Source organism: Diabrotica virgifera, chromosome 8 (genome assembly GCF_917563875.1).
Source record: "Diabrotica virgifera virgifera chromosome 8, PGI_DIABVI_V3a".
NCBI lineage: Eukaryota > Metazoa > Arthropoda > Insecta > Coleoptera > Chrysomelidae > Diabrotica > Diabrotica virgifera.
Window position 1 is genome coordinate 111935390 of NC_065450.1, and position 26406 is coordinate 111961795.

A 26406-nucleotide genomic window follows, 5' to 3' on the forward strand; every position below is an offset into this window, starting at 1 on the left:
CCCATTAGAGTTCCAGTATTATCCCGTGGGAATCGCACAAGGAGATTAGAATGAGTCGAAAAACATTAAATTTGGCAAGAACGAGAATGGGCAAACATTATTTTCACCGATGAATCCAGGTTTGGTTTACGACCCGATTCACGAAGATCGAGAGTGTGGCAAACATCTGGCAACGCATCTCGTTTGTAAATCGTTCGATTAGATATATGAGAGCTAGCTAAACTGTATGCAAGTACAATGGCAACAAATTGAGCAAGACGATATTGACAATTTGATAAAAAGTATGCCAGATCAAAGTCGAGCTGTCCTTTCTAATAGAGGTGGTCACTCTACATACACTCTTACACTTACTATCTACTAACAAGAGCATACGACTTTATTTTTAAATTTTAGTTGAGAAATTATGTTTAATTAGTTTTTTTTTTCAAATTTATAAACCGTCTGTATACAACGTCTGGTTTTTGTGTTATTCACAATTTGTCGTTAACTTCTACTACTGACGTGGTGCCCACATGACCCCAGACTAAATTCAAATTTAGGCGAGCGGCAGGCACTCCCAAAATAATGTAATTTGTAATAATATTATTATATATACATTGCCAAATTGCCATTTGATTATTCTTTGATTACTTTGTCTCCTAGACCATTTTGATGTTACCTTAGACCCAAAAATGTTATATGTACTCCTATATTGCCCTATAGCGAACAGAGAAGAGGAAAGATGTATACTAAAAAAATATGGCTAAGGTTACATACAAAAGAAAGATAATAAGTACGAGACAAATTAGATATTTTACAGAGGTTTTTATTTTATGAATAGAATTTTATGAAGAGAAAATATGGACAACAAGGAACAATAAAAAATAAAAAAACATAAAATTAATTTGACAGCTTCATGTTTTACCCCTATATTGTCCTATAGCAAACAATATTATTACAGTCCATTCTATCGAAGTTGTCCATAAAATTTGGACCTTCGAGCCCGAGAAGTATAAAATTTGGTCCGATCGAACCCGATGAGTGAGACAATGGTCTAATAGATCCAGATGGGTATGAAGATTATTGGTTTATGAAGAATTTATGATTCAGCGAGATTGGATCCTATAGCAAACAGAGAAGAAGAAAGATATATCTACAAAAATATGGCTAAGGTTACATACAAAATAAAGATAATAGTACGAGACAAATGTAGATATTTTACAGATGTGTATAGTGCACCACCAAATTTTATAAAGAGAAAATATGGACAAAAAGGAAGAATAAAAAATAAAAAACAAAAAATTAATTTGACAGGTTCATAACTACTTCATGAGCCTTGAAAGTCGTAATCATTCGTTCTTTTTTCAGTTTTAAATTGTTTATAACTCGAAAACGATCAACTTAAGACAACAATTACAAAATACCTTTTTTATTTAGAATGGCCCAAAAAATCTGGAATAATATCTGCCCCAGTTGAGTTTTTTTTAATTATAAAAAACATAATTTTTTAATTAATTAATTATAGTCAGAACAAAATTAGATCGTGCACCCCTTGTTTTTTATCATTGTTAACATACTAAATTACATATCCCATACTTTTTATCCATTAAACAGATCGGTGCAGATTGACCTTATACCGTATCTTAAGTGGCGTTTAGACGCCGCGATAAACGCGAGCAATTTATTGTGAAGATAAATTGCTACCATTTATTGATTTTTTTTTAAAGCTGTTTAGACGCTGCGATATATTGTCGCGATTGATTATAAACTGAAACAACTCGATCGTTGCAATAAATTTATGCAATCCGATATCAACTCCAATCCAACTCCAATTTCGATAAATCGCTGAGATGTACAGGGTTATTCGCTTATTCACATTTGACCCCCCTGTAAACTGCTTTATTTACAGAATTAGAAAAAAAAATGTAAAATACAAAAGTTACACGATTTTTTTATGTAGTTTTCGAAAATTATAGTAGAAAATATTCTATAAGATAATAGTCTGTAATAGATTAATCCATAACATATTTTTATTCAAAATATCTAGTATCTTGCTTATTCTTCCAGATAGACACATCAAACTCAATATGGAAATGTTCGTTGCAGAACGTTCTATTCAAATTTGTAATCATATACAGGTTGTTCCATTTAAATTAACAAAGTTAACATCTGCGGCCATCTTCTTTGCACCTTCTTTGTTTTTCTACTATCAATTTCGAAAACGACATAAAAAATCGTGTAACTTTTGTATCTTACATTTTTGTCTAATTCTGTAAATAAAGCAGTTTACAGGGGATCAAAATATACTGAATAACCCTGTACCGTTTACACACAACGATAAATTGAAACAACTCGATTGATATCGATAAACTGCTCGGATTTATCGCGGTGTCTAAACATTGCCTTTTAGACTAGTAGTGTTTTTGGCAAACTTGGAGTAATGTCCAATACTGTAATATTATGTAATAGGTAACGTTTTTTCAACTTGTACCTAAAAATATCTCTTTTAGTTTTCAGAAGTTTAATTTTACCCTTGATTATTTGTTGTTATACGTTTTTTTTAACAAAAATTATATTTTAAGCTTTTTATCATAAAATTCTTTATTTGCATAAAATTTCGAATATGGCGAATTGTTTTGCTTATAAACTTTAAAATGAGATTGCCAGCAACCATATTATGTTATGAACCTATTTGGATTTGCTTTGTAAATTTTTTCAGTACGACTTGCATGCCTTGCTTTTACACTCTAGCCGATGGCAAATTTCAGAAATTTCAGCAGGGATCATCCTTGACCCTCGACCTTGGTTTCCGCTTGAATATATCCTCCAGTGGCGTAGCCAGAGGACCCTTCTTCACGCGGCCCCACCTACCGCGGTTGAACAGACCCTCTAGGCGGTACTTTAGTCATATATTCTCGCGACTCCTAAAACAAAGTACCTATTAGTATTAATTAAAAAAAAAAAAAAGAATACGAAACGGGAAATATTTTACTTACAAAAAATTATTTTACAAAAAATATTAGTCTAGGCGGAATCTGTTTTGAATTTGACAATTTCCAGAGGGTCTATTTTTTGCTGGAATCTTTTCATGATGAACCTTATATCAATAATCTCGAGATGCGCCAGTCGCAAACCAGAAAAATCGAAAATTTTTGTTTTTGACGCTTATATTTTTGCCTATAACTCAAGAGATATTGTTCCAACAAAAAAAATATACAAGGTACGAAAGGTTGTCTTTTTAGTTTTGCATATAGCCATAAAAACAAAAAATATATAGACTTAAAATACTTTATTGCTTTTCAAAATATGTCCCACCAAGATCGATACACTTTTACATACGTTCTCACCAATTCCAGTTTTCAGTTAACACCTGCAAAATCGCTGTTTTAAAGGCATCGATGGCTTTTTCTGGCGTCTGGAATTGCTGCCCACGCATTGAATTCTTAATCTTTGGGAACGTGAAGAAGTCGTTGGGACTTAGGTCGGGGCTACCCGGTGGATGGTTTAGCAATTCGATGTTTTGAACCTTCAAAAACTGTATTGTCTTTTGGGCAGCGTGAGCACTTGCATTGTCATGATGTTGGATGATTCGTCGTTGTGTGTTGGTTTGTCGGAGTTTTGCGATAACTTCTGGTAAACAAACGGTTATATATCAATTAGAAGTAACCGTTCTTCGATCTTCTAAAGCAATAGTTGCCACATGACCAGATTTTGACACAAAAGTTGCGACCATTTTCTTTGACACACTTCGAGAATGGATCACTTTTGTTGGTTTTTCCTCATCGTGAAACACCCACCCAGCGGATTGGCGTTTATTTTCCGGTTGGTAGGGATAAATCCAAGATTCATCGCCACTAACAATACTATAAACGGTTTTTAAGCTTCCTTTGTTGAACCGTTCCAATGTTTTTCGACACCAATTGACGCGAACAGCTTTTTGCTCTTTTCTAAGCAAATGAGGGATCCAACGGCAAACCTATTTCCTAATATCCAGTTCTTCATGTAGGCTCTTTTGGATCGAGGTCTTTGAAATGCCCAAAGATGCCTCTATCACCCGGTATGTTACACGGCGGTCATCAATCAGCTGACGAACCGCATCAATGTTTTGCTGTGTGGCTGATGTTTTGGGTGGACCTGGCCTGGATTCGTCGCTGAGACTGGAGCGACCACTTTGAAATTCGCAATACCAGCGGGAAATAGTTGACTGGTGTAATGCTTCATTCTCAAATACAGAAACCATTTCAGCATGACATTGCTGTTGGGATAATCCTCTCCGAAATTGTAAAAAATTATTGCTCGAAAATGTTCTCGGCTAAGATTCACTTTTCGACCGACTTACTAACTTCAAAAATTCACTGTATCTACACGACTTATTGTATCGTAATGAAACTCTCGATTTATGTCAACAACAGATTGGGGTTACGTTTGTGTTGAAAGGTTTTATTGGTGGTGCCCTATAAGCGGCTATATGCAAAATTAAAAAGACACGTGTTCGTTTTTCAAGTTTACATAGTATTTAGCTAATTATAATTTGAACATTTTTAATCAATTAATGTTTATTGTTTTCTAGATAGCAATAATTGGGAGAAATACAAAAAATGGAATTTTTATTTAAATTTGTTTACTCCTTTAAACATAACTTACAGGTATCTATACGCTACTTAGAAAAAACTCTATAATACGACTGAAACGTGTACTAAATTTCGTTAGAATGTGTTTAATAGTTTTTACTTAATAATTTTGCAATCCATAGTCTACACAAAAATTGAAAATTTTCAAAATTATTCTAAGCCCGAAATAAGCACTTTAAATAGCAAAAGCACTTTTAATAGCCCCTGTGCGCTACTAATGTACGTCGAATTAGAAACTGGCTAATATTACAATGGTCGCTGTTATACTTCTTCTCTTTTATTTCATTTATTACCTTTTGAAAACTATGTATGAACGTGATTTTTCAACTTTTGGAAACATAGGTTGTCTAATAGCGTCTACAGTAAATAAATGTTTAAATCGTAGTAATTAGAAATTAGCATTTTTATTGAAAATAACCAAATATATGATGCTAACATTATATCGTCAAATCATGTTTCTGTTGTTGGTAAATTTAGGTTTAGATTGAAGAAGGATTTGAAGAAGGAAACATTTTCTAGGCTCTCCTAGTCTAATGATTTCAATTTTTCAAAGTGCGTTTGAAATCTTGAGCTCTTCTTTATAGATTTAAAGTAGAAATTCCATTTTTTTTTGTACTTTTTTCCTAATTATTGGTATTTTTTAACAAATAAACATTAAATTTTCAATTTCTAGCTAGTCAAATATTATTTAAAATTAAAAAACGAGACTTTTACCATTTACATTTTTTTTTATTGGAATAATATCTTTCGGGTTATAGGCGAAAATATGAACGCCAAAAGCAAACAGTTTTGCCTTTTTTTTTAAGATTTTCATATCTTGATTATTGATACCTGCTGAAGGTAGGTGCAAGTGCTCGTGGAAGGTACATCCTGAAGTGATTTTAGCAAAAATATAGACTCCTATGGAAAATGTCCATTATGGTCTGATTTTCGACAGATCACGCCTGGATTATATACCTAGTTGAGGAAGTTCTACACGAACTATAAAATACATTTTTTACTCGTACGCATTTTACACAAAATAGTACATTCTTTCACGGTTTTTGCTCTAAATTTTAAAGAACCAGTTGGATTGACAAGAAATTTGGCATACGCATAGCTTACATGTCAAAGAAAAAAAGTGATATTGTGCCGATGTGTGCTTTTGCCTTGGGGGTGACTTTCACCCACTCTTGGGGGTGAAAAAATATATGTCCAAAATAAGTCCGGAAATGGGTAAACTGACTAATTTTAAGTAACTTTTGTTCTATAGAGCTTTTTCGCCAAGTCAACACTTTTCGAGTTATTTGCGAGTGAATATGTTCATTTTTCAACAAAATAACCACATTTTTAGACGGTTTTTCTCAAAAAGTAAGTATTTTGCCGAAAAATACATTCTTAGCAAAAATATAGCCTGTTTAAAAGAAAAAAAAAATGGTGTACGCGTTAGGTCTCTGGACCTCGTAGAACCAGAGTTATAGCCAATGAAAAATAGATTCATATTCAAAAAATTTCAAATAGAATACGTAAAATATCCAAAAAATTAAGCACTTTTTTGGGGAAAACCCATTATAACTTTTTTAAAGTATTTAAAAAAAGCTTTATTTCTGTGTTTATAAAAAGTTTCTAGCATTAAATTTAAGCAAGTTACGCTCAAAATAAAGTTGGTCCCTTTTGTTTTGGCAAAAAAAATCGGGAAGACCACCCCCTCATTAGCAACTTAAATGAAATTAATCGTTACCGCTCCACAAATTATTTTACTTATGTTGTGTTTATATGATCTGTAAGTTTCATCCATTCAGTGTGCTTATTATTGAAAAAATTTGGTTTTAAAGTAAAATTTTTAAAAATTTTAATTTTGAAAAATATGCTTTTTTTTTCAAAATAACTTAAAAATTGTTAGAGATACCAAAAATCTCGAAAAACAAAAAAAGTCAGCATTACTTTTCTGAATATCATGTATTTTTTTATTTTTCTGTTAGACAAAAAGTGATTAAGATTTGGTGTTTCTAAATTTGCATATATTCGTGATCAGTGACTCGTTCAACCCCTTTTAACTACAGCCCTTTCAAAAATAAGGACTTTGAACCGATGAAGCTTACATATATAAACAATATATATTCGAGTCAAGAAACTTGTGAAGTCGTAACGATTTAGTTCATTTGAGATATTAATTAGGGGGTGATTTTCCCGATTTTTTTACCAAAAAAAGGGACTAACTTTATTTTGAGCGTAACTTGTTTACTTTTGATGCTACAAATTTTTTTTATAAAACAAAAATGAAGCTTTTTTTAAACACTTTAAGTTGTAATGAGTTTTCCCCGAAATGTGCTTCATTTTTGGTTATTTCACGTTAAAGTATTCCATTTGGAATTTGACGAATATGAACCTATTTTTCATTAGCTGTAAATCTGCTTCTACTAGGTATTGAGACGTGACATATACACCATTTTTTAAAATTTTTTACAGGCTATATTTTTGCTAAGAATGTTTTTTCGACAAAATACTTACTTTCTGAGTTATTTGCGAAAAACCGTCTAAAAGCGTGGTTATTTTGTTGATAAAATGAACATATTCACTGGCAAATAACTCGAAAAGTATTGACTTAGTGAAAAAACTCTATAGAACAAAAGTTACTTAGAATTAGTCAGTTTATCCATTTCCCGACTTATTTTGGACGAATATTTTTTCACCCCCAAGAGGGGGTGAAAACCACTCCCAGGGCAAAAGCACATATCGGCACAATATCACTTTTTTTCTTTGACTTGTTAGCTATGTGTATGCCAAATTTCATGTCAATCCAAGCGGTTCTTTAAAATTTAGAGGTTTTGCAATATTTTACCGTTAAAGAACGTACTAAAAATCTAGGAGCTTATCAAATGACAAAATAACTCTCCACTAACGCTCGCAACAAAAGAAAACTACAAATTCTGGAACTCATTTTATGTCGATTTTACGTAAATTGCTTTATCGAAAAATGGTTCTTAAGGGAGCTAGACCTCTTTAAAGATGGCGCTTGAACATCGGTTTAATTCAAATGTCTTCAAAACGGTTGTCGTTTGCCGTGAATTCCCTTTTTTAAATTGCAGTCATTAAGTACTTCGTTTCGGAGGAGGAATTGGTCATTTTATTCGTAATTTTTTTAAAATTTCATCATTTTGACATTTAAATATTTTTTTTTTGATAAAAAAGATGATGCTCCTTGCATCAAATGTATTTATCAAAATAAATTTCCAACTCATGCGGAAAGTGTCTTTCCCGCACTAGACAGTTTGCCCGAACTCCGCTATCGCGTCGTTCGGGTCAACGGCAGTCGCGTGGGGGAAAGTATCACTTTCCGCACTTGTTAGGAATCGTTATGTTTTCTACGGCCGTGCTAAAATAGTTACTTTCCCGCGCGCATTTATTACGCGGGAAAGTAGAATACCTTGTAATATCGCTTTATAATATACAGTGCTTTTCAGATAAAACTATCCACCTTAAATAACTTTTGAACCGCTGATTTTTAGAAAAAACGCAAAAACACGTCAAATAATACTTGAAAGGGAAGACATTATGCCATATTTGAGATTGATGGGAAAGGCACCCTCTCACCCCCCCGTATCATCCGTTATTTTTTTTTTAATTACTTCCACCCTTTTTTATTTTATATTTATATTTTACTCTTTGTACTGATTTCAAAAATGTATAACACATGAAGCTTAAAGTGATTAGTTTATAAGAAAAATAAATATAAAAGCAAGAAAACTGATTTGAAAAAATTATTTTTTTAACAATTTTATTATATAAAAACATTTGGAATGAACATTTCACTATCAAAAATTTTAACAATAATTATTCAAAATGACTTTCGAAATTTTAAATAATTATTATTGTTAAGATTTTGAATAATTATTGTTAAAATTTTTGGTAGTGAAACGTTCATTCTAAATGTTTGTATGTAATAAAATTGTTAAAAAGATAATTTTTTCAATCCAGTTTTCTTGCTTTTATATTTATTTTTCTCATAAGCTGATCACTTTAAGCATCATGTGTTATACATTTTTGAAATCAGTACAAAGAGTAGAATTCAAATATAAAATAAAAAAGGTGGAAGTAATTTAAAAAAATTAAGGGATTATACGGGGGGTGAGAGGGTGGAAAATATGGCATAATGTCTCCACCTTCAAGTATCATTTGACGTGTTTTTCCGTTTTTTCTAAAAATCAGTGGTTCAAAAGTTATTTAGGGTGGATAGTTTTATTTGTATTTTAATACATACAATAAACTAATATTTAAGCATTATTTACCAATTTATCTTATTGAGTTCGTTTTCATGAAATTAATGCGATTATTTCATTCATAGGAGATTCTGACCAATAGAAAGCTACAGAAGTAAAAATTAAACTGATAATTTTTGAAAATATCCCGTCGTCAAGTATATTACGTCAGATGCCCTTCGTTGTTACGAGAAAATACATTCGGTGACATTAATGACAATTAATGTTTTAAAAATTATAAAAGTGATGACTTTCAACCGTCAAATATTTATAACAACTGTGTGTTTAATTGTACTAATTTGTACTTAAATAAATAAATTACAATAAAATTTTGGTTTTGAACAGTTTTATTCATGAAATAATCGCAACAAATTGCACTCGATCTCTAAAATTATTATCGAATTTTTGCCCTCGTGACATTTTGACATAATTTCACTCCCCTTCAGGTCGTGAAATTAAAACTGTCAAAGTGTCACTCGAGAAAAATTCAATAATTTTAGAGCTCTTGTGCAATTACTACTGATAATTCGTTGAAATAGAATTATTTTGACATAATATTCAAAAGTCAAATCGATAGACAATAACGGGTTTTGAATCGACATGGAAAACAATTATATTTTACTGAAAATTTGGTTTTGACACCCTGTCAGAGAACGTATTGAACATTTCAAGGATCAGCTTGCACGAATTGCTCGTTTAAATTTAATATTACCAAGCAATAAGTTAAGACATTCTTGTTTTTCCAAAAAATTAAATTTGCATACATTTTTGTATTACGTATTATTGTATGTTCTATTTACTCGTAAATAAAAATTGATAGAACTCTATTTTAATTGTGGCTTTTTTCCAAACGTACGACCGTAGAAAAAATATTGTTCCTAAATCATGCGGAAAGTGTCTTTTCCGCACTAGACTGCTTGCCCGAACTCCGCTATCGCGTCGTTCGAGTCAACGGCAGTCTCGTGCGTGAAAGTATCACTTTCCGCACTAGTTAGGAAAATAACTATTTCCACCTACCTCTACCGAAAGTATACTTCTCCGGACCTGATTGTAGGGAGCAAAGTCGTACTTTTCCTCCCTAGGGAGGAAAATATTGTTCCTACCTAGGGAGGAAAAGTAAAAGAGACGTCATGCTATTTCATTCATGAAATATAACTTATTGACGCCCTGTACAGTATCATCTATTTTCTATTACTGAAGTATCTATACATTTTAACGTTTATTTAAAAACACCCTGTATTTTGTAGAATGGTAAAAAACAGTAAATTGTTATTCTGATTTAACAATGTTAACATTAATAATTTGACTTATATTTGACAGTTGACAGTTATATTGTACCTACTTGTTTAATTTAGTTCTAATAAATTTTGTTGGTTAGTTACATAAATAAATTAAGTAAAAATGAAAAAAATGGCTTGTTATTTGAGGAAGGTGGAAAACCATATGTATAACATGGGAGTAAAGTGCTTTTTCCTCCCTTGAATGATTACTGCCCTCCGCTACGCGTCGGGCAGTAAACTTCATTCTCGGGAGGAAAAGTAGCACTTTCCTCCCTTGTTATAAAAGTAGCTATTCCTAACCATTGCGGAAAATGATACTTTCCCGCACTAGACTGCCGTTGACACGAACGACGCGATAGTGGAGTTCGGGCAAGCAGTCGAGTGCGGGAAAGACACTTTCCGCATGAGTTTGGAACAATATTCTTTCTAGGGCCGTACGTTTGGAAAAAAGCCACGACAAATAGAGTTATATCAGTTTTTATTTAGGAGTGAAAATAAACAAATTAATACGTTCTTTGTCAAAAAAATTATCGATTTGTATCCCGAGTGACACTTTGACAGTTTTAATTTCACGACCTGAAGGGGTGTGAAATTATGTCAAAGTGTCACGAGAGCAAAACAAATCGATAATTCGAGCTCGAGAGTAACTCGGTAAGATTATGTATGGAATAAAACTGTCTTTTTAAATCATTTTAACTAATATTTTATTGATATCTTCACCTGAATATTTGCTAAACCTGTTTCTTGTTGTTCTCTGTGACAAGTTGTAAAACATTAATTATCATTAATGTCACTGAATGTATTTTTGCGTTAATTTCATTAAAACATGAACAGCATAAGATAGATTTGAAATAAATTAGTAAATATCTAAATATTAGTTTATTGCATGTATTCTACTTTTCCTCACCAGTGCGACAAAATTTACTGGAATTTTACTTTCGGAAACAAAATGCGTGCGGGAAAGTGGCTTTTTAGGCGGCCGTAGAAAAAATAACTATTCTTCAACTTTGCAGACAGAAATCGTAAAACCTTCATAAAACATGAATTACCGCAGCAGTTAAAAAAGTAAATTTTGTGCAAAAATGACCCATTTTTCATTATTTAAACAATGATCCTCTCATATGAATCATAAACTTTTTTGGAAATATCTTTTGTTATCACCCAAATTTTGATATTAAATTTGTTCCAACCTGTAGGGAATTACATTTTAATTTACATGTATTGTAATTTTATTTAATTGAGCTCTATTACCGATTGTAAATTTCCAAGTCCAATTGGACTACACTTCGATTGGCTAACATTTTTATTTAAATTTCACATTTATTAAAATAATAATTATCAAATTAGTCTTAGTCCTATAATCGCTCCAAAGAGAATTTATTACGTACTAACTAAGTAGATGATTCTAAATTTCTTGTTTGAGCACTTTGAATATCATTAAACTTCATCCTCTAAATTTCGTAGTTACACATAGTTGAAAGCTTAGACTAAAACCTTTTCATGAGGAAACATAAAACCTCTTATTCCAGACAAATAAATGAGGCAATTACCGGGAATTAAATCTTATCAAAGATTCGGAAATTGTTAGTTAAAGCCTTCTGGCAAATATTTGACATGATCGTATCTGGACACTAATGAATAAAGAGCTTGTGAGGTTTAAATGGAAATTTCAGACGGGCTATTAGTGAACTATTTTAACAAAATTGTATGGCCAAAATGGACGTTGATTATCGATTAAATGTAGAGAACCCCCTCTGTGGCTCAGTGGTAAGAGCCTAACTTTGGATCCAAGGGTTGTGAGTTCGAATTTCAGCTGGGTAGGAAATTTTTCATTTGGCTTTGTATACCATTAATTTATTTTCAATTGACAGTCTTGAATGTTTTTGTTTTTTTTTTGAGGTGAGAATCTTCTAAAGACTTCTGGGAAGGTGTCCCAGGCGTGTTGGATTCAACTCTCTACACCTAACCGTAGCGAGCCGCCTACCAACTAAACTCTTTCTCCAACCGGCGGGGCCAGGAACCGACCTGGCATAGCTCCGACCCACCAGCTTTGCTCGTCACCCCCATTTAGCACTGTCTACGTGCGCTCTGTGACTGTCATGGCAACCCGGTCTCGCCACTTCATCCACGCATGCAGCCAGCCAGGGTCCGTAAGGCAACCGACTTATCTGCATGATAATGGGTGAGGTGTGCGACCTCGTCATCATTTCATCCACCGTAAACTGGCAAAGAATTACTAGACAGCTAGTAAGAACAACTAAACTTTCATTCTCCACCCCCAGTAAGATTGGCCCATTCATCTATATACTCACAACAGAAGATGTAAACACATGAAAAACAAAACATCTATAATTTACTAACACTAAGATTAAATTTTTTTTATGTTAAAGGACTCTGCCCCGGCAGAAATGGGAGTTGTATATTGGCTACCCACCCCGGTCGGCGCAGAACGACACATGTTCAAAAGAAATACAAACGGATTATCTTTGTTGGAGTCTCCTCTCTCTTTCTTCCTTATGCTTCATCGTTTCGGTGACAAATCCAATGATCAAATCAAACATTTTTTCATTTGTAATGGCTTTGTGCATTAATTCTTGGGGCTCACCCAGAGGGGACCCCATGCTCAGCTGTAGCGAGGTTCGCCCTGCATGATTTACAGAGCATACGAATATCACTTATACGATATGTACATGACATCAGGGATAAGGATCCTCGTTCAGGCGGTTTTGCCTGTTTCTCTTGACCACTGATCCTGCCAACTTTCCAGGCTTCTTCTTCTTTCTTCTGGTCCTGAACCTATAGCTCCGTTACCCCTTCGATGCATTCATACCCTATCCTCTGTCAGAATGTGCACCGGTACAGCTCCGGCCACTACCTGTAGGATGCTGTAGGGCAACGGTTGATATGGTTCTGTACGCGCTGCACACTCTGATCAGGGGTTTTCTTTGCGCTCTGAGAAGCATGTCTCTGTATTTGGGTTTATTTACGAACTCATGCTACACTGGGGCCCCGTATAATACGGTATGCGGCAAAATAAACAGTATTAAAATTCATATGCTCAAATTTGTATGTGTCAGGCGCCGAAACGTACTGAGTGGTTTCCGAACGTCGTTATAATGTATGTGAATGCAGTGATAATGTTAGGTGCTTCATAATAGTTTTCAGTTTTGCAGAAAAAATTTTTATGGTGGAGTACTATTTTCGGTCATACGGAAAAGGTTACTAAAACGGTCCAAGCATAAAATCAACAACAGTTTCAGCGGACGGTACAACCTGTCACACTGCCAGGGAGTCTCTTCGAATACTGCGCGATCATTTTGGGAGTTGCCACTCACCAGAACTAACGCCACCAGATGCGTACATATGGGGAATGCAGAAAGGAGTCAGACAGATACATCATCTGCCATTTCGGAATTGGGGACTAGAATTAAAGATATAGAAATTTGTCTTGGGAGGGGAAATTCGCCTTACGGGGGACTTCCAATGAAAAACCAACCAAAAGACATAAAAAAGATAAACTCATGAACACATCAAAGACATAAATAATAACTTACAGGCATTAAGTTCCCTTAATTTTCCTAACTAGCGTGTTTATTGGGTCGCATTTGTCTTTTTGTGGTTTCGGTTTCATGTCAGCTAATATATTTTTATGTTTGAACAATTTTTTTTCTTTAATTTTGGACCTTGTTAGTGGGGAAATTTCCTCATTTTCCCTCCCCGTAGATCCGCCACTGACCAGAGTGCATCTTTAACATCTGTTTTATCATAAACGTGCGGCGTTGTGAATAACGTTTTCAAGGCTATATCATGTATACTAGATATATAAATAATAATCATAAACATTTCAATACTCATTTCAGTACTGTTTATTTTGCCGCATATTGTATTATTGACATAATCGATTGTAACATTACTGCCCGTTTGTGTGATCCAGGACCTCCTTTATTCGGCATTAATTTTTGTAGGGCTGAGGTCCTTTCCTCCGCTTTCTGGCATGCTTCCTGTATATGTGGGCCTAATGACCTCCTGTCGTCGAAGATTATTCCCAAATATTTAACTGTTTTCTGGGGTTTTAGTTCGGAGCCTCTGAAACGAAAAAACAATTCGATCCCGCCGTCCCCTCAAGATAATTATCTCAGTCTTTTCTTCTGCCGATTTTAAATCGTTGTTTATCTATCCATTTCGCGGTTTTTTCCATTGCTGTGTTTACTTTATGTATGCTGCCCCGATTCGTGTCGTCCTCGATTAGTAGGGCTAGGTCGTCTGCGTATGCTATTGCCCTTACTTCTTGTGTTCTATTTACCTCTAGTACCCTATTGTATAATATGTTCCATAGTGTGGGTCCCAGGACTGACCTTTGGGGTACTCCAGCAGTCATATTCATCTTATTTTTCTTTGTTATGCATACGCTTCTTTCCCATAGTTCCCTTTATTATATTGGACATGTAATCCGGGTCTCCCAGCTCAACAATCCTGTTGATGATGAGATCCCAGTTCGCCGAGTTGAAGGCATTTTTAATGTCCAATAGAACAAGTACTACCCACCTCTTTCTACTTGTTTGTGCCGCGTCTTGTGCCGAATTGTTGACTGGATAGAGCTCTCTCATTTGCCAATACCCCCTCCAGCCTCTTCTTCACAAGAATTTCGTAAAACTTGCCAAGACAGTCTAGAAGGAATAATTGCCTGTACGAGGATGCTGAGTCGGGGGTTTCCCAGGCTTGAGTAGCAATACCAGATTTGCTTCCTTTAATTCCCTGGGAAACTCTTGGTTCCGCAGTAGGTTGTTAAATACTCTTATGATCAAACCTGGTTTCTCTGTTGCTATTATCTTCAGTGCCTCAGGTGGCAGAACATCGGGGCCGGGAGCTTTCCCCGATTTAATTTCCTGACCAGCTGTTTTTTTTCCTCCGTAATCTCCTCCACTACTGTGGGGAAGATCTTCAGGAAAGCTTGCTCCTCCTTGGCAGGAAAGAAGAGTTCTGCAGATTCACGCCGTTGGTCTTCGTCTAGTCTGTATGGGGCGATCATTTTGAGAGACTTCATTGCTATTTTGTATGCGTCTCCCCATATATCATTTTCTAGCGCGTCTATCAGGTTCTGCCACCTTTTCTTTTTCTCTTTCTTTATTTTGTTATTTAGTTTCCTCTTCGCTGTTTTATATATCTCATTGAGCTCGGGGTTGCCCTGGCTTCTTTTGCAATTCCTCCGAGCTCGGAGGCACACTTCCCGTAGTTCTCTTATCTCATCCGTCCACCAATAGGGGGTTCATTTGTTCTTTTTAGTCTTCTCCGTGGCCAACTCAATGGCGTTAACGAGTGTCTTCCTGAGTGGGCCGAGATCTGTAATTGCGTCTTCGTCAATTTTTTTAATCTCCGATAGGTGCCTGCTTTTGTTTAATGTTTTCTCTCGTCTACCTATCGGTTTTCTTAGAACTTTCCTTTAATCATCACCTCGTACGTTATATAACAGTGGTAGGTGAATAACTGTTCGTTGAGGACATCCCAATTTTTTATGCGTCTGGATAGCCTTTCGGTTGCAATAGTTACATCAATATGTGATTGGCTGGCACCTCTTATGAATATGGGTTTGTTGTTATTGAGTACATGGTAGGGGAGCCCAAGCGGGGATTTTTGCAGTTACTCGAGCGCGTCAGATTAGCATATGGGGAAACCTGGTACCCTGCAGATGTACCTCTACCATATATTGGCTCTTAACACAGGGGAGTTCGTTAAGGGGGGCCCGAAAAAAAAAATCTATCCTTAAAAAAACTCGAAATTGTCGGATTAAGATAAGGTAAGTTAAGTACATGCAAAAGAGTGTATATTTCAAAAATCTGACGATTTGAGCCGGGCGTAAGGAAATGGGTGAGTCCCAAAGTTTCACAAGAAAAAAGCGAATATTTCGCGAAATGAATGACATATCGAAAAACTAAAAAATATGTGCCAATATTTTTTAAAAATGTATCGAATGATACCAAACACAACTTCCCACGGAGAGGGGTGGGGGGTAAATTTAATATTTTAAATACGAATCCCGCGATATTTCGCGAAATGAACATCAGATCAAAAAACTGTAAAATACACTTATTCAGTATTTTTGAAAAATCTATCGAATGGTACTAAACACGACCCCCCATGGATGTGGGGTTGGGGGTTACTTTTAAATCTTAAATAGGAGACCTCATTTTTTATTGCAGATTTGGATTCCTTACGTAAAAATAAGTAACTTTTATTCGAAACATTTTTTCGAATTATGGATAGATGGCGTTATAATCGGAAAAAACGATTGTTGGAAATGGAAAATTAAATTAAAAAATGGCAAGCGCCCACTAAAATGGAAAACTTTACTTAACTTTTTTTGGTTTTAGGACCTACTCTTCACAACCCAATAGGTCCCCAAAGCGCTCGAGTGACTGCACATTTAGCATACTTTGCTCCCCTACCAACAGGGAGACTAGCCTGGGCTATCCATTGGTTCCAGAACTTTCCCTTCTCATCATTCATGGGAGAGCCCCATGACCTAGATTTTGCGTTGATGTCCCCGACAATCATTATTTGCTTCTCTGTTGTAGCGATGCTCATTATTGCATATACTTTGTGTTTGTAGTCTCTGATGGGTATGTTTGGAGATATGTAGCATGCCAGGAGGCAAAAATCCTTCATCTTAATGAGAATATAATTTCCGCCCCTGATTATGCCACGCACGCCAAGATCTTTATTTCTGAAGAGAACCGCCACGTTTTTGTTTGTATCCTGCACCCAGCCACCGTCCGAAGATATTTTTGTGTTAGGTTCCAGGACTATGAGTAAAGGCGCGTTTATACGTATCCAGTAACTGCCGCCAGTCGCACTAACACGACAGTGCTGGCATGGTAGTGGCATCATGTAAACACTTTTTTGCGCCAGTCCAGCGCTGTCTGCCAGCGCTGTCTCGAATAGAAAGGTGGTCTATTTTTCATGACACTGGTATTCCAGTGAGACTGGCGCCAGTTACTGGATACGTGTAAACGTTACTTAAGTCTATTTTTAGCATGCAGGCTTTCGCGTGGACCAGATCGTGTGCACGTTTTGCGCGGCCCACGTTCACCTGCATTATCCTTATACCAGGTTGGTTCTTGAGGTCCATTTTTGGTTCAGTTCCCTACAGAATTGACTCATATCTATTTGTATTATATTGAACAAAATAAATATAAATAAAATAAAGGTGTAAATATAAAATAATTAAATAGGTAAATAAATAAATAAAAAATTAAAATGGTATACTGGACAAAACACAACACATTAAGATTTTTAAAGTTATATGTGAAATTAAATTATATATAAATAAAATTTATATACATAAAATATGTATACATAAAATTTTCAAATAAATAAAATAAATAAATATAAATAATATAAATATGTATGATTAATATCAATAAATTTACCCTATGAGAGGTGGTTTCCTGTTTCACTAGTGGGCTGTATAGGGGCCCACCTCCGTTCTCCAGGAAACCATCTCTCATCCTTTCGCTTTCTTTCTTTTAATTCTTTATGGGTCGCCTTTTCCTCCCTTGCCGTACACTCACGCCCTATATGCTAGGCATGTCATGCGGTCCATTCTATGCCCATCTTCCTTACAAGTTAAGCAGTACGCAGTGCTGCTACACTGTACCGCTGTACGCCCGTTTTTAAAGCAGTTGTAGCATCATGCTACCCTGCTCTCCCCTTTGCACTCATAGGTGTTGTGCCCATAATGGAGGCACTTATAACACCTTATCGGCGTATGGCGTTCCATTATGGGGTATGACATCCAACCTATTATTATTGTACTATACCTCCGTAGCTCTTCTACTTTTGAGGGGCGTACGGCTACGGTCGCCACCTGTTCTCCATGCCTATTTATACGTAGCTTTTTGACATCTATTTCGTCCTCGGGGATACCGCTATTATGTTCTTATCGCGCTTATTAGTTGTTCTTCTGTAAACCCAGGGTCTAATGCCGTGATGGAAAAATAATTTTCTTTTTTCCAAACAGCCATGCTCATTTCCGTTATTTTACTGTCAATCTCCTTCTTCAGTTTCTCGGCTGCTCCCTTTTCCTTTCGAGGGTGTTCGTTTCGTTTTACGAGGATGTCTCCCTTTCTGTTTTTTTAGCCTATTTAGTCTCATCAACAGTCATTTTCTCGTGGAATTTTGAGAACCAAGGTCGATTTTTTTGAAAATTTGGATTTATGTAGTAATTATAACCTTTGTCAAAATCTACCATATGCCGAACTGCGCTTTTGCCCTGGGAGTGAAAACAGCCCCATCTGGGGGATGAATTTTTTTTAATCAAAATAACTACGGAAATCGACAGTGTGACCAATTCTGAGTAAATTTTGTTCTATAAATTTTTTTTGCAAAATTGACACTTTCCAAGTTATTTGTGATTGCAACTATGCATTTTTCCATGGAAAAAACTCAAGTTTTATAACCGTTTTTCATGAATAACTTTAAAAAAATTAATTTTGAAAAAAAAATCATTAAGAAGAGAGTGCCAAAAAGCATCTTCGGCGACCAGAAAAATCCGAAGGCAGCATAACTCTCACTGGAAAAATATACATGGTCAAACACATGGCAGAATGTATGTTAGACGGACATGTGCTAATAGTGATGAATTACTGCGAAAAACGAGCAGGAACTAGCTCAGAGTTATAACAGGCTTTCTTACTGGATATACGTCAAATAAGGGACACCTGCATATAATGGGACTGTTTCATGGAGACTTAAGCTGAAGACTCTAAAAGAGTCAACCATATCTTGTATATTCTATTTTCAAAACATCTATTTACAAACCTAAATGGATACAAAAATTTCTAACTAAATGAATATACAATTGTTTGACATCCTAAAGAAATATCACATATTTTACGCTTATGAATCCTACTCTGATGAAGTTAAGAATTTATAAAGCCAGTGTAAGACCAATAATGACATATGTATCATAAACACTACCTGGTATAGCCACACCACAAAGACTACTGGAAACGGCAGAGATGAGAGTACTGAAAAGAATTTACAGGAACTCCGCTGAGAGATCGAAAGAGGGATGAAGATATTAGAAGAAAATGTAACGTACAGCGTATAAACGAATGGAAATTCAATAGACAAAAAAGTAATGGCCACATAAGCAGAATGGGAGAGACACGTGTGGTCAAAATAGCAAGAGATAACTCACCAGTCGGTAGAAAAACTATCCGCCGACCGCGCAAAAGATGGAGTGACAACCTTCCATAGAGGTATCAATCTGCCAATGAACAGAAAGAGGAGGAGGAAGAAGAAGAAATAAATCAGTATTTAAAAAAAAAATGATATGTATAAGTATTATAATAAAAACTTAAATATTCGTATTAACTCATTCATTCAAATTTATGTTTAGGATTGCATTACTTCTTAAACATGTCTAGACATTTACGCAGAGTTGTTTACCCAAGAACTTTCAAGCAACTTTAAGTCTCTAATGTTGTTACAACTTCATCAATATTTTCCCCTAAAGTGTATGAGTAAATATTTTTTGTTTGTTTTTTAAATATCTCACCTGTACTCCCTCATTTCGTAATTGTTGTTTCCGTTGGGATTTTTCGTCTGAGCTGGCGGTGAAGAGAGCAGGGCCGCACTCTCAGGCCTTACCAAAAGCGATTCCCGTTCGCTCTCCGCACTTTCTGCCCTTAACGAGCCTGGAACGATACCGTTCACATTGGGTAGCTCCAACTCTGCTCGAAGAATGCGGATCTTCTGGATCATTTCGCGAATTTCGTAACGCAAGATACCTGTAATAAAATATTTAAATATTAGTTCAATCTAAGGAAAGTATGCAGGTTTATTTCGTTCTTTGTGCAATTCTTTGTATTAAATAATATACACTTATACAGTTAAACAGGACCGTACAAATATACGTCCAATTTATAATTTTTACAGTTTTAAAGTAAAAATTTATATTCACATATTGTTCATATTCATATTCACATACATTTGTCACCTACACCATTTATAAGTTAAGAAGAGCTTGGGGTTAGTGTATTATAACTACTAGGCTGTTCAATAAGTTTTGCAGTTCGATAAGAGAGGGCATTGCTGTTACCAGCCTAATTTAATTTTGTTACGATGGTACACTTTTTCATTTCAATCTGTCATTACATTTTTGGTTTACAATCAACATTAAAACACATCCAAACTGTGAGTGTGGACAGGAAGAAGATTTGGACCACATTTTCTTCATTGTCCAATTAATAAAATCAATTCAATGGGATATACATAAAGCGCTACAAGCTGAAGGAGCAGATGACACTTCTCACATCAAAGTTATATTACAAAATATTAACAAAAAACAAATATGTTTCTGTCCTGATCGGTACTCACCGGAGGGACCGCAGACGTTGGGATACAATTAGCTTCGCTTTGCAAAGACAATGACGCCGACTTTGCTAAGTAACAAGACACTTACTCAACACAAACACTATACATGACACTAGGTACCTAACTGCAAAAATTCACCGTACCTACCATGCCAATGGCCATTAGTTGTCGAGGCATTAGCTAAATAAAAAAAAACAAAGATGTTTTAAATAAATTTTTAAGCATCAACAAGATGAACATATAAATAAAAGAAGACTATCCTAGAGAAATAAAAGTTTAAACTGCTTTATTGAGTTTAAACTCCTTTATATCATAGAAACAGTATTGCATATTGCCATGAACAAGACCAAATGCAATACAAAGAAATGTGCTGGCAAATGCACTAGTATGCACGCCAAAAGTGTAGAAAGAAGAAGAAGAAGCCATTTAGTACCGACGTTTCATAGCATATTTTACAATGGAAATAATTGAAAATTCAAGGGATTGAATTTTTATTTTTAGAAGGTTTAAAAGCAAAGGAATCTTATGAACGAATGTTGAAAGTGTATAAGACTCTTCACCACCTGCAGTTAGTACAATAGAAAGATTAGGTAAGTGCTAATTTTAAACGTGGTAGTACAAGCCTTGAATACGATCCACCTCAAAGACGTCCAAAAACAGCAACATCACTAGAAATCATAGAAAAAATACAGAATATGGTATTGGAAAATCGTCGAATATAAACAGATTCAGAAATCTGTGTTCACAATGAGCGCCGAATTTACTAAAAACGGAATAAAAACACCTTCGGATGTGACTTTCTCAGAAACATTTAGAGAGTTTTCAAAGAATAAAGCAAATTTTGTGCGTCGATTCATCTATGGATGAGATTTGGGTCTATTACCATGATCCTGAATCAAAACAAGAGGTTAAATCCGTATCCGGTTTAATCCGCCGTATTAAAGAGTCGTGTGAAACTGGTTCTTTTTACGAGAGAATTTTTTTTTGTGGATTAGTTGCAAACTCATAAAATAATAAATTCTGGATATTATTGTTACCTTTTAGACCAGCTAAAGAAAAAAATTCATTTTACCCGGTTAAATCCGGTTTGCAAAAGAAAAAAATCCGTTTTCATCAGGACAAAGCGCCTTGTCATATGAGCATTTTAACAATGGCTAAAATCAATGAATTAAAGTTCGAATTGTTGGAGTAACCATCGTTTTCATCAGATTTGGCCCCTAGCGACTTCCATCTGCTTCAATACCTAAAAATTCATGTGTGTAAAGCGATTTTCATAAAATGATGAGGCCATAACAGATGTGGAAGCGTATTTTGTAGACCTTCCAGATTCTCACTTCAGATATGGAATTTGTAAATGGGAATCTCGTTGGAACAAGTGTATTGATGTTCAGGGAGACTAGTATATGTTGTGAAAGACCTTTAACAACAAAAGTTCTATTTAAATTAAAGGGCCAAGTCATTCGCCCAGTCATCATCATTACCAATAGCCGTTTTGAGTCCATTGCCGAACATAAGCCTCCCGTAAATAATTCCATTGCATCCGATCTTGAGCGCCCTGAATCCAGTTGCGCCCGATGCGCTTGATGTAGTTCGACCGTCTTATTGAAAGACGCCCTCGATTACCATAAGCATCGTGTCTAGGTCTTCATTAAAAAATTTCTTGGTCCATATTTCATCTTTCAATCTGACAACATGTCCCGCCCAGTTTCATTTCAGCGTTGTAAATCTTTTAACTGCATCCGTAACACCAGCGTTTCTCGTAACTATTTGATTTTACTTCTTCATTGCTCTCTGTGCCACTTGGATTTTGTTGATTACTTTTCTGGTAGGTGTCAATATTTCTCCTTCATAAGTTAGAACTGTGAGTACATACTGCTCAAAGACCTTCCTTTTCAAGCACATATTCCTTCAGGAATATTGGATATAATGACTTCCCCCAGTTTTCCGTAAGCTGTTCATATTTAACTCTGTCATTTGATTGTCTCTTTCTAATTTAATCTCGTGGCGCAGATACTTATAGGTGTAGGTATACACTATACACTATTCTGTTTACCAATGTTCAAGAAAGAAGACAAAGAAGACCCCAACAATTATAGAGATATAAATCTACTAAACACCGCACTTAAGCTAACCACAAAAGTCATAACTAATAATCTAAACAACTAACAACAAGACCTAATCAATATATTAACAACTTTATCAGATGAACAACAACGATTCAGATCCGGAAGATTCTGCGTAGACGCCGTATTTGTACTAAGACAAATCACAGAAAAGGCCATCGAGTACAATAAACCAGCATATCTATGTTTTATAGACCTGCCAAAGGTTTTCGATCTCATCCAAGTCGAAGACGTCTTACACCTACTGTATAGAAGAAAGATACCAATCATGATTATACAAACCATCGAAAACATCTACTTCCATGATGGAATACAAACAAGGAAAAATGGAAAACTAACACAGTTTATACCAGTACAAAGCGGAGTCAGACAAGGTGACTCTTTAAGCCCACTGCTCTTTAATATAATAATGGACCAAATAATAGAAGCAGTTCGTAAAGGTCATGGTTACAGAATGGGGAACTTCTTTTTCTTTAGGTGCCGTGTCTGTATTCAGACGTTGGCCGTCATCATGTTTACAATTTCCTGAAACCTCTCTCTATCGGCTTCTGCGCGAAATAATTCTTCTTCTGTGCAGCCACACCATTGTATAATATTACGCAGTCATGAAAGGTTACTCCACTTTTCCTTGTATTATAAGGCGAAGCAGATGGTATTTAGGTCGTCGAATTATATGGCCGAAGTATTCTGTTTTTCTTCTCTTCGTGATGCTTATGAGCAGACGTTCTGAATTCATCATTTGAAGAACATCTTCATTGGAAGTGCGAGAAACCCACGATATCTTTAGGATTCGTCGATAGCACCACAATTCGAATGCTTCTATTTTGTTTAGCATTGTGGTTTTTAACGTCCATGTCTCACAACCATACAATAGGATAGACCACACATAACATTTCAGGACCTTCTTTCGAATATTTATCGACAGGTTTCTGTTACGTAAAACTGGTTTTCAGGTCATAAAAGCCTTCCGTGATATTTCGATCCTAGATGGGGAACAAAGAAATCCAAATATTATGTTATGCAGACGCGCTGTATTAATCACCGAGACAGAAGACGATTTCCAAAGAATAACACACATCTTCAATACAACAGCCAAGAAATACAATATGATAATATCAGCAGAAAAAACCAAATGTATGATAACATCCAAATACCCACTACGATGTAAAATCGAAATTGATGGGAAAATCATAAAGCAGGAAGCAAGGTTTAGATATCTGGAAAGAGATATAACGTTACGGAGATGTTGAAGAAGAAGTACGACAACAAAGCTTAAAAGCAAGTAAAGCGGCGGGATCTCTTAATGACAAAATCTGGAAGAAGACAAGACACAAAAGCAAGAATCTATAAAGCAGCAATTAGACCTATATTGACATACACGGCGGAGACAAGATCTGACACATCTAAAACGAGACGACTACTAGAAACAACAGAAATTAAAATACTTCGACGAATATCAGGGAAAAGTCTGTTGGATAGGGAGAGAAGCGAAAACGTAAGAAAAGCATGCAATGTAGAAGACATAAATGGATGGATGACAAAACGGAAACAGGAGTGGAACGATCACATTAGTAGAATGGCAGAGGATAGTACAATACGAATGATGGTGCCACAATTTAAACAATTTATGAGGCTAATATTAAAGAAGAAACAGGCTTTAAAGCCTACATACAAGAAGGAAGAAGAAGACTATTCTGTTTACTTACCATTAGTTAAAATGCTTTTGGCCTGTACTAATTTGGTTATACAGTGTTTTGGAAAAGTTAATTGTAAGACCAACTGTTGTACCAGAGCTCTGAAGGTTGTAAAGAAGTTGGACGAACTAAACGGTCTGCTACGACTATATGGTCTGCAAATCTTAAGTTGTTCAGAAACTCCCCATTTATGTTGACTCCAATTTTTCCAAATATTATTTCTCATAACACTCTAACAAAACGGCGAATAGTTTAGGAGATATGGTATCTCCTACTTAATACCCTTTTCCAAGCGAAATATGTCGCCACAGACAGGATAAGAGAAGGTAAAATTTTACAAATCCTCTAAGATAAATTAGAAACAGAAGATACCAAATAACAAATCGACAAAAAGATAGTGTGAAAATGTAGGCAATAAAAGAGGTTTATACCTACAAGATGGGAACACGAAAAATGTCTTAGCTTAGGAATATAAGAAAACGGTTTGGAATGCAGCACCGCAGAACTGTTTAGAGCAGAAGTTAACAAAGCATGCTATGAGATTTTTAGTCTTCGCTTGACGATGAAACTTGAAAAAAAAAACTGAAAAAAATTTAAGGAATCAATTTTAACCATTAAATAATAGGTTATTAAATTCACCTACCTAGGAAGCACATTTTAAGGAAGGCTAAAACGCAATAGCCGAGAATGGCTAATATCGAAGCAGTTGATCTAAGATACGCTAGCAGTCTTTCGTCGCAACCGCTCGCATGGTGAAGATGATCTGCTTCGCCGCAGGTGCTATTCCCTGCCCTTGGCGGTTTCAAGCAACAGCTCACAGGAATTTGCATCTGTATCTGCAGTGCGCTGCTATTGTAGTCTTCAGGACCCAACACTCCACAACAAGAGTGGTCTGATTGCAGTCTGAAAAATATAAATTATTAATCTTAGTAATATATTCACATATCCACAAGGAAAAAGGTTTTCCTTTAGCTGGCTGTATACCATATAACACAAAAAAGTTAAGTAAAATCCTTTATAAAAGGTATATTTATTAAAATTCCCTAAAAAGGGCTACATCACAAAAGCAGAACTAGTTTTTGATCTGATTACAGATCATCATCAGTGCTGAACAGGATGCTGACATGCTAAGCCACCAAAATTGAAAATATTTGGGTAAAAACCTTTAAAATTAAACAGTCATGGAAACATTGACTAGAATTATTATAATTAACATGTATGTTTTAAATATAACATGATTAGGCACCGGGAAACATTTCACATATTACTCTGGACTAATTAGCAAAATACAAGGAAAAGTTATTTACCAGCAATTTTATTGCTGGACTCGAATCTTATTATTGTATGTATTAATAATATAGGTATGCAAAGTCAGCAGATAGTGTGCTACTTTTTTTATAAACAAAATGGCGCCCAAAAATCGTATTTTTTTCAATTTTTGCTCTATAAATCCAAAGATTTTAACTTTACACCAAAAACACTCAAATAAAAATTGACCGCAATGCAATTCTGTACAGAGACGTGTTTTCCCGATTCAGTTCGACGAAAACTTTCCCCGGAAAAAGCGGGTTTTTCCAACAAAATCTTTAATTTTCAACTAAAATTTTAGATAAGTAATTGTTAATCAATATTTAAATAACTTGGCAATGTAAAAGCCCTTCTCGTATAGATTATAATTCCAGAAGCCCATGGAAACTGAATAAACAGTTTAGCAACAATTAAACTGTTAATTAAAAAGTTATGGTCGCTATAATAACGACAATAATTATGATGCATAAGAATAACTATAATTTTTTCATAAAAAGACACTATACCCATCTAATGTACTTTACATAATTGAAATTGGACTATTTAAGCGGCCTCAGGAATATTTTAAAATTATAAACAATTTTTTGGCTTATAAACAAATAGAATATCTCGGGAAATATTAAATTAAACTAAATTGTGAAAACGGTATTCGAAAGACAGTGGCAGGACGCTTCTTTTAAAAGAAAAAACGTTTAATTATGACGAGTGGTTCCTGAGATAAAATCGATCAAAGTTGACCGGAATTTACGGCAAAGATATAAACAATAGGATCATAA

General features: G+C 35.2%; 1 protein-coding gene across 1 annotated transcript in view; it reads right to left on the reverse strand.

Moving 5' to 3' along the window:
* Nucleotides 1-2150: 2150 nt before the first annotated feature.
* The window catches only part of LOC114336546 (tetraspanin-9-like), a 116117-nt gene continuing 91861 nt past the window's right edge, over nucleotides 2151-26406 (reverse strand). The window contains exons 3-5 of the mRNA XM_050659093.1: nucleotides 24966-25225; nucleotides 19688-19919; nucleotides 2151-2903 (exon numbers count right to left, since the gene is read on the reverse strand). Coding sequence (XP_050515050.1) covers nucleotides 2885-2903; nucleotides 19688-19919; nucleotides 24966-25225 — 511 coding nt within the window. The 3' untranslated portion in view covers nucleotides 2151-2884. The remainder of the gene's footprint in view (nucleotides 2904-19687; nucleotides 19920-24965; nucleotides 25226-26406) is intronic.